This window comes from Megalops cyprinoides, chromosome 17 (assembly GCF_013368585.1).
Source record: "Megalops cyprinoides isolate fMegCyp1 chromosome 17, fMegCyp1.pri, whole genome shotgun sequence".
In the NCBI taxonomy this organism is placed as follows: Eukaryota; Metazoa; Chordata; class Actinopteri; order Elopiformes; family Megalopidae; genus Megalops; species Megalops cyprinoides.
In genome coordinates this window covers 19,579,918-19,595,324 of record NC_050599.1, presented here as the reverse complement: position 1 = coordinate 19,595,324, position 15,407 = coordinate 19,579,918, and the positions used below count along the sequence as shown (strand labels likewise).

Here is a 15,407-nt window from a genome sequence, read left to right as displayed (position 1 = left end):
CCCTCCCTCCCTCCCCCTCTCGGGCACCGTTCGCCTCCCTCTTGCCCACACTGGGAGAGCGGGCCAGTGCTAGCCCAATCAGACACCTATTAACAGTAAGGAGATTTCCTCTGAAGCCCTGGGATCTAAAACACTGGAGGATGCCTGGTGCAAAGCCACTCAAGTTCATAGGGACAGCTTGCTTATAAAGGCTCCAGCTAGAGAAAGAGGAGCTGCCATTAACCCGGCAGAGGAAGGGGGGTGTGTTCACAGACACAGAAACAGACACTCACATAACAGCAGTATGGTGTTGCTAAGGAACCCAAAAGCTCCAGGTTCAATTCCCAGCTATGGCACAAGATTTTCACCCTTGAGGATGGTACTTGACCTGAATTACTTAAATAAACACCGATTTCCTATAAATAGATTATTACCAAGGGTTCCTTCTACTGACAATTGTTTGTTGAAAGGAATCACTCGTGATAGTGTTAAAAAAAAATCTAAGGTATGTAAGTTGCTTTGGATAAGAGCATCTGCTAAGTGAAAAATGACTGAATTTTAAGAGCTTGGATGGAGAAAATTGAAAAGACATCCCTCGGTTGGGTGGACAAGAAAATGCTTCACAGACTTTGCACTGTGTTGTAGTTTTTATGACAAAGAATGCTGTATTTCACAGCATAACCGCTAAGTTAATGAGCGTGAAATTCCAGGTGTGTCCTACATAGCTAGCCACACTCCTGGCCTTCAGTGACCCGTTCAGCATTTTTCCGTCCCCCCCCCCCCCCCCCCCCCCCCCCCCCCCCGTGTCCTGCTCATCCCCTGTGTTCTGGTTCACTGTTCCTCACGGAGGGGTGGGCTCAGCGCAGATGGTGCGCCTAGTTAAAAATGGACACAGCGAGAACTTGTGAAGTGGGCTATGTAGGGTAAAGTGAAATAAGTTGCAAGAATGTCTTCGCAATTAAATTTTGCCAGGAACTTTTCTAATTAAAGGGGGCAAGGGAAAAAAACTAGGGGAGACTGGATGAATATGACTTTGCAACTGCATGTGAACATTAACGAAATTTACGGCAAGTAAAACAGCACAGACGCCATGGCTAAACAACAAGTTAACACTTGGTTGTAAGCCCTGTTACTGTTATTTCCTTTTCATGTGTTTTATACGGCAGATGATACATAAATCTTCCTCTCTGCCACTCTGAAATATAATTTTCATTAAAAAAGCTTTGCCTTGCAGACATCTCCACCTGACTGACTATGCTCTCGAGCTGAAACTCTCTGGTAAGTCTTCCCCTCCTTGCTCAATCTTCACCAGCCCTGGACTTCACCACCCCATGGACGACGCTGTCAACTTCTCACAGTATCTGTACCTGCATCCCACTTGGTCATCTCTATAATCACATCTTCCCAAGCTACTTCTCCACTCTATCAGCCACCAGTTTCAGCTTCAGCTTCACAGCGCTGATACGGGCCAATCCAAACCCTAGCCATGCGATCCCTGCCAACACACAGTCGTTCATCTCTCCCTGAAGGAGACCTGATGCCCTGCATCCCTGCACTGCTATCTGGCCATTCCTCCCCTCTAAGAGCACCACAGAGGCAGGACACTCATTCTCAGCACTGGCTGTCAAGAGGTGGATAGGTTCTCTGCCCCAATCAGGACAACAGAATCTCTCACAACCATCAGTGTAGCATAGTGGTAAAGTGCAGAACTCATAACCGAAAGGTTGCCAGCTTGATTCTCCGCTGGGGCACTGCTGTTGTACCCTTGGGCAAGGTACTTAACCCACTACTGCCTCAGTAAATATCCAGCTGTATAAATAGGTAATGTTAAAAACTGTAGGCTGTATAAGTCGCTCTGGATAAGAGAGTCTGCTAAATACCAATAATGTAATGTAATGTAACCTAACACAACACATAACCACCACCTAACAAATAGCACCAGCATTTCCTTCCACCTGAGGCCTAGAATCGTGGTCCTGTTCTTGCTGCTTAATTACCATCATTAGCTTCTACATTATTAGAACTTGTATTATGGTTTCTGAACTTGGGGTTTTATTGCTCTTGGTGATTTGTGTCAGATGTAGCTGTTGAAAAAAAATTGTGTTTAATTGTAGGTATTATCCATTTTCCTGGAAGGACGTAACACTTATAAGCCATCAAGCTGTTAGACCTTGATTAGCACTGTAGTTAATGGATAAGCTATTTCACATAGGAAGCGGTGTGAGATGTGGCCAATCTCTGTTTGAGAGCAGGTAACAGCTCTCTGTTGCCTTTTTAGGTAGTTGTACAGCAGCCACTGAACGTATTGCTGTCGATTATTGCTATTGGTTCTATGTTGTATTTCCTGCACTGCAAGTCTCACTGGACGAGGCTGCCTGCCAAATACAGAAAGTAATAATAATAAAAATAATAACAGTAACAGTAATACACCAGTACTCCCGGTACCCTCTAACAGTATGCAAGGGAAAGGGATGCGCATAAAAACTAATGTGAGTGAATAAGCCGAATGGTTCTCTCAACATTTCATAAAGAACGGCGGTCTTTTTGTCCCCACAAGCATAACAGCTCTGATATTTCTCAGCAGGTTCCGACAGCATCTCCACGGAAACCAAGCAACGCCGTGTGTGATTCTGAGCCAATCTCGTGCAGAGTTCCTGCCGGGCGCTGCCCCATTCGAAGGTACTCTGGGTGACTTCCATTTTATCTTGCCGATATCATTAATGTAATGGGACTGTGTTCCCTGTGATTTAGCAGCTTTTTGCTGCAGCAACCTGGAACACTGCCTTCAATGCACAGTGCAACAGCTCTCCTGAGATTCACCCCAACAGAAGCAAGACAAATGGAGACAGCACAGGCATAACACTGTATGAGGACAAGATATATGTGACAATAAAAAATATTTTTGAGTACTGAATTCAAGATGCAAGGAATATTTTATGTCAACATATATTGAACATTTTGGAAAATATATCAATGACTCCTTTCGCCCATAACAGATGCGACTTTTGAATAATATGATGTTGAAGAGTACTACAGCTCTAAATATTCATAAATCTAAACCATCAAACATTTTGTATCTGCAAGCAGTCCAACTCTTAATGAAAATACTTTATAAATAAACTCTCTTTCTTGAATACTGATGAGAAAGACTGCAACTCTTTATCAATCCCTTCTCATTCATTAACAAACGTTTGAATGCAGAAATGATCAGTGATCATGATAAGTGGCCAAGTCAGAAAAAAATTGCATGCCTCGACACTGTGACAATACATGAACACAATAACAACATATATGCTTTTGCTCAAGAAAAATCCAGAAAAGCATTATTTTCCACTCTACCAAGAAAATGCACACTCAGCTCATACCAGTAATAAATGTGTCAGCGCTAACCACACACATAATCATGGTAGGAAAAAGCAGCATGGCAATGCCCTGTCACAATGACTCCATGCTAAATCAGCTACACATGACCTCTAATGGTGCCTCATCATTGCAATGTAGCTGTGTGTTTCAAAGATTATTTTCATGTTCCACTGCATTCCTATCAAGTTCTATCATCTTGAATACATCAAAAGCAAATCCCACCTCAAGCGGAACAAAAGAAGACCAATGCTATGGGGAGATGGCTGAGAGACATTGCTAGCCACCTTCAGACCAGTACAGTACAGCTACAAGCAACGACACTTCACAGATGCAAATCTATTTTCATATATACTTTCTGAAGCCATGTTAATTGGTAATTCACCAAATGTGTCTTTGACTCTCCCAAATTTACACAAACATAATTAGCTAGTTTGGAGAATTCCGACACTGCTAACTGTCCATTGTTTGAAGCACCTACTTAAATTTTTTAAGTAGCATACAAACCATTTTGAATTTTTTTCAACATACAAATAAGACTTAAATAACCGAGCAGAAATTTGTTTTGTTCACTATTTATTCTAATATGTGATATCAAAACAGGCAAGCTGTCCTAACACACTAACTATATAATTTTACATGATACACCTGAGGGGTAGTCGTATCTCCAACCTCGCACAAATTTGTCTCGTCCCACGCTTGAAATTTTGGTGTCATCAACCAGCTATCCAGAGAACCATTTATGTTGTACCGTAAATAGCAAAGCCAAAATTACAAATGCAGCTTCAGGTACAATAAAATTAAAGGTAGTTTTTAAAAAAAAATGAAAAGTGGAGGAGGAGACAGGAGCTAGCTACCTGTCATGTCCAACGCTCGTCACCAGGCGTCGTTGTGTTAAAGACAGGTGGTGCTCTCCGAAACGCTATTCTCTCCGGTGGAGTGTTGGATGTGGTCCGAGAACTGTCCGTGTGGTCCCTGTGATGTCCGTACGGGTCAGTCACGTCAGGAAACCCGCAGGATGTTTGTGGGCCTGCAAGATTACGGGTGGACATTTGGAAACAAACAAAAGTTCATCCTCAGTCTTAAAAACGGGAATAGAATATATAGTTTGCAACACATCTTTTTAATATCATCTACCTTTTACAGAACAGACCTTAGGGAGAAACCAGCAACCCTTGCAAAGGATCCGTTTTGTGCTAGCTAGCACCTTTGCAGTAGCAAACGAGACCCTAGTTTTACCCTAGCTTTCAAATGCCCACCCCGTTGGCTTAGCTCGGTGGTTAGCTAACTTCGCTAACAAGCCATATGATTTTTTTCCTAATAATAAATCTTGCCAAGTGAATCCTTCGTAGTTCCCTAGACTTAGCAAAGACAGCAAACAACAAATTTATGTCTAGGTTTAGCTAGCTCGCTAACCGTCTATTGATAGCGTAGCAGCTCACAAGTTCCGACATCGCAATTTCTGCGATAATGTCAGCTAAACGCGAAGATTTGGCTAGGTGTCTTGGCAAGACTGGATGATAGCCTTTGCTGTGCTACTTAGACAGCTAGCCAACTCCATTAATCTATGGAGTCTGTCATACTAAACGTTAGTATACGTTAGCTAACTCCACCGGCTAGCAAACTAACGGTGCCAAAACATAAGGATATTTTCAGATAATAGTTAGCCAGCGGGCTAGCTAGCACGCCTAGTTACGTTAGAGATAGCTAATTATTTGATACGGCTTAAAATTAAGCAGATGCGATCTGTCATTGTGATATATGTACAAGCCTAATTAGCCAGTTATTAACGTTACATAAATAAAACAATCTTTAGCTTGCGAAATATCTTAGACTAGATAAACTGTTGTCTAGTTACTCGTTTTGAAAGGAGTCAAAGAATGGCATCCATGTAGTAGCTAGCTGGCTAACTCTTTTCTAACTATAATATGAAACTAATCTCCAAATGATTATTATTTTTACTGCAGATGTTAAACTGTCTTTCCTACTTTCATTCCGTGCGGTGCTTCTGAAGGGGATCCATGCAACCGGCCGGTCTGGCTGCTCTTCGCTCTCTACAGTACAGCCCCGTCCGCATTCCGACTTGTTACCCCAAGTGATGAGAAGATACTTGTGACAATGTTCCACTCCACCCCCTCCCAATACAGCATGACTATCACGCTGGAGATAGGAGGTGGTTCATTAAGTCGAATTGTATAATGTATCAGAATAGATGTTTCACACATAAGAAATGTGCGTGTATATATTATCATAAAGATAATATTCCTTTCATTTGCACAGAAACAGCAAGCAGTATTTGGTCCAGTACTTGAAATATTTTAAACATTAATTTGATATATGATATTATGGTTTTGATGAGTTTTTTCATGGTTTGCTTTTTTATGGTCTTCCTCCTGACAAAACTCGTTGTTTCTGTCTCATTTTATGGCTATATCAAAATCCCAAGCGGCTTTCACTTTTTTGCCCCAGTTACACAGTGAGATTATGTGCTTGTCTTTGGCAGAGATCCACACTGATGTGCACTTTATGTGGATAGTCATGTAATGGGTGTGGATTATGGGACACACAATCCATATAATAGAGAATATTAGAACTGCCCTTGCACGGTCTGGTTCCTACGTCTGGAAATTAAACAATAGTTCCATGACTGTGACTACTTCTGAGGTCAGATCATCTCTTCCTTTCAGCCAACAACAAAGCTTTTTTCATTCACACAGAGTGGCCATTTTAAGTTTCTTAAATGTCATTCAAAACAAGTCTTAGTTGTTTCTCCACTATCAGGTGGCGCTGCTGACCCACCTATGAAAAATCTGGGCCCATAACTTGTCTGGTGCTATTCCTCTAGTACCAAGGGGTCAGCAAAGGGTGTACTCTGAATTATTATAGGCGTGGATTAACCACATTGTCAAATACAATTGTTGGGTGAAAATTATTATAGTCGTACATTTCTCATAATATTAAAATATTCTGCATAACTACACAAAGGTAACAAGTCATTCACCTTTGTAGTTTCCGTGTTTATATTTAATGAATTATGTAATTTGTCAGAATACGGACCTAGAGGTTTGGAAAGTGCATTTCGAGAATAGTGTATCCAACTATCATTCAAAGTCTGTTTTAATAGCCTTGTTTCATCAGTTATTTTTTTGAACTGCTGGACGTTGGTAGGTGCGCGGTGCTCAGAGAAACAGAAAAATAATTTTGCCAAGTTTTTTAATCATGTATAGTGATGCCTAGCCATAATATTGCTATAGAAATGATCAGTTTGTTACCAATTAAATGTTTTGTGGTCAGACAACAGTTATTCAACAACTCGTAAATATTCTGTCATGACCGTATCAATCTGTGCAATGATTTCCCATTCTGCAAATGACACAAGCGTTTACAGTTACTATAGAAACAAAACGATTTGTGTTGTTTGTGTAATTCAGACTAGATATTTTAAAAATATATATACAGAATTTTAACAAAACAGTGACATTTCCATCACTTGGAATGTAATATGAATATTCATAGTCTGATTTTATTTTAAAAAATGTCTGATCTTAGCGTGTTGTCAGTGGCGAATCTGCTTTTTGAAATCCGCAGGAGGGGGAAAAGGCAAAAAATAAAAACTGTACAGACCAGTCTAGCACTAGCTTGCTGGCGCATGAAAACAATCGTCCAGTGTGAAGCCAGCAAGCTACATTTTTAACCAATTTATGAATATCGGCGATATAATTGATAGCAATATATAAAGCTCTGCCTGAAACAGCGTTGCATATAAGAAAATGTGCTGCTGTCTATTTTCTAATTAGCTTGCTAGGTAAAGTAGTTGCATGGTTAAACCATTTATAAATCTTGCGCTAGGTAGCTGGCAAGCTAATTAGTTAAGATAGCTAGCTATGTATGCTTTGGCAGCTGCAACACTGTAATGCCATTTAGCTAACAATGCCAGATAACGTCAGCTTGCTAAATAAACATGAATTCATACATATCGGGCTAATCTTGATTGCTAGCTAGCTAGTTAACAAGGTAGGTGGTAGTTTCTCCTGATTTAGTGAATGTTATTGCCAGACACATGGTTTGATTTGGTAGCTAGCTAGGTTGGCTCTAAACATTTGATGTTTAGATAACTAGCTAGCTTTCTGTGTTTAGCTGGCTAAAGACTGTCTTTGCTAACTGGCTAGCTAGCTATTTAAGTGTCAAAATGGAGACGAATTTGCAGAAGAGACGTGAGAACAAGAAATCCCTGCGAGTGAAAGTGATCAGCCTGGGGAACGCAGAGGTGGGAAAGGTGAGTCAGCTGGCTAACCTCGTAAAAACTGGTGGTTGAAGTAGCGTTGCAGCATCATGTTTAACAGTGGAACTTGCAAGCTTGTCAATAAACATTATAGCTATTAGGTAATCAGTTCTGTGTCAGTTATTACTGTGCGTTAATAAAGTTACAGTGCACATGCACAAATTGTGCTTTAACGTTTCAATTTTCTGATCTTCTCCCCCCTTTTTTCAGAGTTGCATCATTAAACGCTATTGTGAAAAGAGGTTTGTCTCCAAGTACTTGGCCACGATCGGAATCGATTATGGTGTTACAAAGTAAGTTGTCTTTAAGTATTAGTTTAAATGATTGTCTTTATTGAATATGTACAAAGTTCGTTGCAGGTATGCATCAGTTGCTCAACCTGTCCTCGTTGCCCCAATTGGAAATGGATTGTGTTACATTGTGTAACATTGAGGCTGGGGTTGTTGATATGACTTCAGGACGCAGTGTTCATATATAATAAGGGGGCGGCAGTGTAGCATAGTGGTAAGAGGCTGGATTCGTAACTGAAAGGTTGCTGATTTGATTCCCCGCTGGGGCACTGCGGCTGTATCTTTGGGCAAGGTACTTAACCTAGCATTGCCCCAGTAAATATCCAGCTGTATAAATAAATAACATATAAAAATCGTAATCTATGTAAGTCACTCTGGATAAGAGCGTCTGCTAAAATGCCAATAATCTAATGTAATTATTTTCCAGCATATAACAAGGAATTCCAGCTTTTTGTAACTGAAGTTACCACCATCTATTGCTTGGTTTGAGAATAAAAATGAATCATCAGAACAAAATAAAGGACTTGTCTGTAACTGCTTTGTTATGATGTCATCTTGCCTTTATTGTGTGTCCTTACTCCTACCATGCTGTTCTTTTTTGTGACTGATTAGAGTTCAAGTTCGGGACAGGGAGATGAAAGTGAATATTTTTGACATGGCCGGACATCCTTTCTTTTACGAGGTGAGTTTTCTGTCCGTTGTGTATCGGGTAATAAAAGCAAAATTCTGAAGTTTCAGCATATTATTCACTTAACACTAGTGATTAATTAAATCATTGAATACTAGTGGGAAAAACTGATTCATTTTAAGCATTTCTGTACTCAGAATCTGTTTTCACATAACCTGACAAGATGCACATGTTGCTCAGCCTCCTAATTTAAAAGGTTGTTTTTGCAAATTGTAATCCTAAACATTCTAATCCATGCAATGGAGCAGTAACATTAATAGAACAAGTGAACTTCATTACGCAGACTCATTCATTCAGTGATGTCCAGGAAGCCATTACAATGAATAACAATTTGTTCTATGCAAATATGGTAGTGCCAGACACACCTTGAAGATATGCTTTATGTGAGAACAAGCCATTGCAGAATTTGTCTGAACTGTGCCACAGAGAGACGATGGTAGAATCAACTTTTTTCATGGTGGCATAAATAACTCGGATTAGTGGAGCTATTTTGGAACTGCGAGACTCACAGATCTTTCCAAAGCAGTGCTTTATGAGGCTCTTGCCAGTAAGGGGCGCCACTGGACAGCTCTTAACTTGCATGTTATTGTGTTATATGTCTTACCACAGTATGTAACAGAGCATACAACATGGGTAGTAAGCTAATGAAAACTTAATGCTTGCAGCTCTCTTTTTCTATTTCTATTGCCCACCTGCTGCTCTGTACAGTGCTGTACTGCTGCTTTGTAAGTTGATTTCTGTACTCTAAAGTGAAGCACAGATGTAGTTAGGCACATCTATTGAACAGGTTGGAGAGTGTGCAGAGTTTGGCGCCCTATTTAATGTCTGTTCTAAGATACCAATGGGTGCTCCAAATTGACTTGTAACATCACTGAGAGGTGACAAGGAGGGGTGTGCGGCTTTTCAGTTAGCACCTTCTGTAGGTCCTGCTGTCCTCCCACACCCTGCAGGTGCGAAACGAGTTCTACAAAGACTCCCAGGGGGTGATCCTGGTTTACGACGTGGGGCTGAAGGAGAGCTTCGACGCCCTGGACAGCTGGCTGGGGGAGATGAAGCAGGAGATGGGCTCCCACGCCAACATGGAGAGCATCGTCTTCGTCGTGTGTGCCAACAAGGTCCAGCCCTCTCTGTCTTTTTTTTTTTTTGTGAGATCCACCACCTAACATGAAGTCTGCTTTGTGTGTCTATGCTTAGTGTGTCTGCCAATTCAGAGTGACACAGATCTGGGTTCATTACCGGTTGGCTTGCCCGTGGGGCACGGAGCTGAGCCCTTGCAGTTGGTCCACATTGCTGTCCTCTTAGAGCTGAGATGCCGTCCTGGTCAGATGACTGTACAGTACCAGTCAAAGGTTTGGACACACCTATTCATAGAAGGGTTTTTCTTTATTTTTACTATTGTCCACATTTTCGAATAATAGTAACGACATCAAAACTATGAAATAACACAAATGGAATTATGTGGTGACTAAAAAAGTGTTAAACAAATCAAAACTGATCTTATATTTTAGATTCTTCAAAGCAGCCAAAAATATTTTTTTAAATTAACATTTTTTGGAAAGAAATTCATACATAGGCATCAGCTTCACTATTTATATTTGTCAAACAAACAAATTTCAAGCATTTAAGCATATGTCTTTAGATCACGATGTCTTTGAATGCATGTTTCCCATTATCTTAATCAGGTGTGTCCAAAACCTTTAACTGGTACTGTAGGACCCTCTGAAGCAGCGATGATAAGGCCTGTGAGTCTTTGTGTAAATAAACTGCAGTATGCGTGATCGGCGGGCGCTGTCACGCAGGTGGACCTGACGAAGAGGCGGGTCATTGACGAGAGCGAGGGGCGTCTGTGGGCGGAGAGCCGGGGCTTCCAGTACTTTGAGACGTCGGCGCAGAGCGGAGAGGGCATCAGCGAGATGTTCCAGGTGAGCTCACTCCAGTCCCTCAGTCTCCACGCCGCCTCATTCTGCCTTCCCACCACCACCCAGCTTCCTTTTTGCTGATGGTCACCACCAACACCCCCCCCCCCCCCCCCCCCCCCCAGGAAGTACTACAGAAACACCAAAACCACAGACTATCCATTAGCTACAACATGTCTCATAAATCGATTACCAGTAACACCAATGACAAGCCTTTGACAGGATTGCTTTCAGGACCAAGTGATTAGCAGGAGGATGAAAGGTTTGAGTGGATTGGGGCATGGGCTAAAAATGAGAACTCATACAGGTTTTTTTTTTTTAACCTGAAGGCACTGTGTGACAGGCTGATTGTCCATGCAGAGTTCTCACGGAATGGAAACTATAGTTATGTGATTCCTATGATGAAAAAATTGAGGACAGCTTTCAGGACTCTACTTACTTCCCCAGCCTTCACCCCCAGCTGCCTGACGGTGCATTCTCTCAACAATGAAAGGACATTGTCATGCCAAGGCTACTCAGCTTTGGCTATGAAGAGCTGGCTGTTTTTCACCCTGGCCTCTAAGTGGTGCAATAAATTTTCCATAACTGTTAGACACAAAGGCCATTTATTCAGTCAGCACCTTGGTTCCCTGAACTCTGAGCCCTCCTCCCTATTAACACTGTAGCAAAAGCTTGGTGGTGAAACATGATGGCAGTTTAAGAACTGAAAGCAAAAGCCTCACAGCAGTAAGAGCTTTTGTAGTGGTAGGCATTTGGCAGTACAAACCTATGGCAATATCTAGCTCGAAGTTGGTAGGAGTATATGGTGGTGCGTTATCGTTGTATGACAGCACTTATTCCCTTTGCGGCACTGTTTTCCACAGTGGTTCTAGAGTTCAAGAATAACTAATGATTCAATGTGTATGTACCTACTTTCCTAATCTTAATGAATTCGCTTTTTGTTAGTCACTCTGGATAAGAGTGTCTGGCAGGTGAGTGAATATTATGTAAATGTAAGAGCTGCAATTCATCAGATTTCCCAGTACCCTTAACACATTAGCACTCTCAGAAAAAAAGGACATGTGCTACTGTGGGTCATACAAGAAACTGTTGTGTTGAATCCAGCGGTTGTGTGACATGAAAACCATATGAACAATGTGAAATGAAAACCAAAGGATACTCTGGCCATTTAGGTTCAGGAGAGACGTGTTGTTGGTGTTTCATAGCATTCTTCGTTTGTAAGCTGGGGTCTGAATGTTGGCTAATGACGGCTGTTTGCTTCTGCCCTAGGCCTTCTTCTCTTCCATCGCTGACATGTGTGAGAACGGGGGCCGGAGGCCGGCGTCGGGGGTCAGCGCCGGCTTCACCAGGGAGCAGGCTGACACCATCCGCAGGATCCGCAGCAGCAAAGACAGCTGGGATATGCTCGGAGTCAAGCCAGGGGCGACCAGGTGAGTGTGGGGAAGTAGTGGCATCTGTCGTCTCACCCTGCAACGAACACATTCATCTTCTGCACAAAGACTTCGTAGATGGTCAAAGAGCAATAAATGGTCAACAACTTAATAACTTATGATATGACAGCATCAGTAATTTGTATGTTTAACTCCTCCCCCTTCTGTGAGGAGATCACCATATGATCCTTCACAGTGCAATAACTTATTTCCAATTAAGTATGAAACCTCTTACGTGTAATATACATGTGCAATATGTGCAGTAAGCTCACTTACAGAAATTGCTAAAATTCTGCAACTTGTCATTTTAATGGTGCAGTTGCATTATTTATTTCCCTATTGTTTTATGTTGTGTGCCTCACATGCTTGATCCCCACATGCTTGACTGTTGGCAAAGCAATATCCTTTTTGGATTAATAAAGTACTATCTATCTATCTATCTATCTATCTATCTGTTTATCTATCTGTCTATCTTATTAATATTATAAGGATGCTGTCAGGATAAGCAATACTTAGTAGTACATATTGTACTGTGGATGCTGTACTGTGTCCAGGGTGTCTATATTTTCTACTGGAATAAAGGCATCAAAAATGGTCCAAACCCAATGGCTAGGTAACTAGCTGCCAAAACAGCACGACACACACTGTGTTACATCACAAGTTGTTGTAGGTAGGTGTTACTGTACCTATCGAGTGGTAACTGAATAAAATCTAATCTTACGATTTTCTCAGCTGGCAAATTGTCAAAGTCATTCTATGCTAGATATTGATTGCTGTGTTCTGCTATTAAGGCCAAACCCAGGAACTATAATGCATCATAGATGTAGACACATTTGTACATGGTGACAGTTGATTTCACAGAATTTCACTATTTTTTGTGGTAGGTAGCCATGGCACAAGAGGTATAAACTATGGGATTCCATGAATAAATAGCACTTCAGGTGTGGTTTACAGCGCTTAGTTTCACCCCAGACATCACCTAGACTGGCTCTCATGTTTTTAAACCACACAGGTGGTTTTGGTTTATACCATGCTTGTGTGTACACCCAGTTTTAAGACGTCATTTCATTTGGATTGTAGCAGTCCGTACAAGTTTGGTTAGCAGCCATGATGGTCTAACAACAGTTTTTTTTGTTGCTGGTGATGTTTATGTATGCTAACAGCCTCAATTCCACTTAACCCTGCTTAACCCCCTCAGGCTTACAGCAGTCAGTTACTTCACATTTCTATACATAGCCTGCCTAGTTATCCCTCTGTCTAACCCCCCTCTGAAATATATTTATCCTCTGTTTGACTCACTTGATTCAGCAACAATTCAACCTAACTACCATTTTTGAAATATTTTACTATTAAATACATCGAAACATGAAGAGATTTGAATCATATCACAATAATGCAAATGTCTTTTTCCTGACTAAATTATGCTCAGATTCAGTCTAACTCCAGTACACTTTGTTCTTAAACTCTAATAATAAAGTAAGAAGATGCTCCTTTTTTGGCATTTTCCACATTTCTTTGTAATTTTTGAGTGCCTTGTGGGTAGATGAAAACTGGTCTTTAATTCTTAATGTTTTTTTTCCTGCAGCCATGTTTTTAAACAAGGGTATTTCATGAAGCGAGTTCCTGTGGGGAACAGCGTCATCGTTTTGCAGCACTGCCTGAAAGGGGATCGTAGCTGCGTTTAAGGCAGACGCACATGGTGTAGTGATCCCACACGTGTGGCTGCTCAGCCCCACGGAGCACTGTGACACCGCGCTGCGTAGCTTAGCCATGCCCCGAGGCCGGCTTGGTTTGGTTGAGGTGAAGCCCTCTCAGCAAGCAGCGGATCCTCTCATGGTTGCATCCTCGCTCTTTCCCAGACGCGCCTCTTTATAGTGCGCTGAAAGCGGGCCAGGTTCTGAAATAGCCCTGGCCGGGTTTGGGAGCGCAGTGGCCCAGGGGCGTGAGCCCAGGATTGCGTGGCTGTAAGTGTGTGTGAATTAGCCGATTAGAACGGGAGGAATCCCATTAGGGTGGAGCTCTCGGGCTAATCAGCTCCTCGGGGGCTGGGTGGTGGGATATGTTTCTGCAGGGGCCGAAGCCCCTGAGAGTGTGTCTTTGGGCCCGAGTCTCATCACATTACGTCACGTTACGTTATTGGCATTTAGCAGACGCTCTTATCCAGAGTGACTTGCATAGGTTACAATTTTTACATATTATCCATTTACACTACGCTAGATATTTACTGAAGCAATCCTGGGTTAAGTACTTTGCCCGAGGGTACAGCAGCAGTGCCGCAGCAGGGAATCGAACCAGCAACCATTCGGTTATGAGCCCTGCTCCTTACCACTATGCTACACTGCTGAGTCTCCTTAAGGCTGGTTCTGCTGCATGCCGTGGAGTGTATGGCTGAGCCCATTAGCACAGCCTCAATGCATTGGATCCTATGCGTGAGCCCTCATAGCGCCTTTCTGTCAAACTGGGTCCAGCTCACTGAAGTGTAGATGGGGTTCGTAAATCATTCCCACACTTGGTTCACTGATATGATCTTGATAGCGCGCACTTTAGTATACACCTGGTGCTGTCCACAGAGTCCCCCTTTGCATAATTGTCTACCAATGACAACAAATCAGGAGGTGGTTTAATATAAGGGATTAGAATTTCATAGTATCAACATAAATAGCATCAGCATAGTTCCTGTGGAAAGCTGAGATACCCAGCATGCAGGAGCCTTTGATGGGTTTGTGTTTCAGAGACGAGGTCAACAAAGCATACAGGAAGCTGGCAGTGCTGCTGCACCCAGACAAGTGCGTGGCACCGGGCAGCGAGGACGCCTTCAAAGCTGTGGTGAACGCCCGTACTTCACTGCTCAAGAGTATCAAGTAGGAGGTTCCCGCCAAAACCTTGTCCCCTTGACACCTGTTCAACACCTAGAAGAAATGCATTAACTGATTTGGAATCAAAAACAAGAGGTGGATTGTTAACTGTCAAGTCTTTGCTGTTAAAAAGTTTGCTATCATGCTGCTATTTTTGTGCTGCACTAATTGTATGTTTTGCCAAGAGAACTTGCATTCTTTATGGATTAATTGCACTGTTGTTTTTTATCTGTTAGTTATGTTTCAGTTTGCACAACTTCTATCTGAATGTGTAGAGCAAGGCTGAAATCTCGTCAACATTTGGAGTCAAGTAAACGTTTCGGTTTTGTGTTCTAAGTCAGCATTTCCCAAACCTTTCCTGGAGGACCCCTTGTCCTGCATGTTTTAGATCTCTCCCTGCTCTAACACAGCTGATTTAAATGATCAGTTTGTTATTAAGCAGCTTCAGGAGTTCATGACGAGTTGATCACTTGAATCAGCTATGTTGGAGCAGGGAGAGATCTAAAACATGCAGGACAAGGGGTCCTCCAGGAGAAGTTTGGGAAACGCTGTTCTAAGTTACCCTCCGATTAAAACTTCAGAGATTTACGGTTAATTTGCTGGTTAT

General features: G+C 42.0%; 2 protein-coding genes across 3 annotated transcripts in view; one reads left to right on the top strand and one right to left on the bottom strand.

The window, feature by feature from the left end:
• The window catches only part of efr3bb (EFR3 homolog Bb (S. cerevisiae)), a 44,178-nt gene extending 38,748 nt beyond the window's left edge, over window positions 1-5,430 (bottom strand). Inside the window, exons 1-2 of the mRNA XM_036549479.1 lie at window positions 5,328-5,430; window positions 4,197-4,369 (exon numbers count right to left, since the gene is read on the bottom strand). Of these exons, the coding sequence (XP_036405372.1) occupies window positions 4,197-4,203 (7 nt within the window). The 5' untranslated portion in view covers window positions 4,204-4,369; window positions 5,328-5,430. The remainder of the gene's footprint in view (window positions 1-4,196; window positions 4,370-5,327) is intronic.
• Window positions 5,431-7,528: 2,098 nt separating this feature from the next.
• Window positions 7,529-15,136, top strand: LOC118792511 (dnaJ homolog subfamily C member 27-like). Of its 2 annotated transcripts, none has more exons than XM_036550380.1 (7): window positions 7,529-7,615; window positions 7,832-7,914; window positions 8,524-8,593; window positions 9,550-9,714; window positions 10,399-10,521; window positions 11,785-11,945; window positions 14,678-15,136. In XM_036550380.1, exons 1-7 carry the CDS (start codon window positions 7,529-7,531, stop codon window positions 14,808-14,810), a joined length of 822 nt encoding a protein of 273 aa, XP_036406273.1. In that variant the 3' UTR covers window positions 14,811-15,136. The 2 variants fall into 2 exon arrangements, with proteins under 2 accessions (XP_036406273.1, XP_036406274.1); XM_036550381.1 differs by lacking the exon at window positions 14,678-15,136 and adding an exon at window positions 13,531-13,717.
• Window positions 15,137-15,407: the final 271 nt, after the last annotated feature.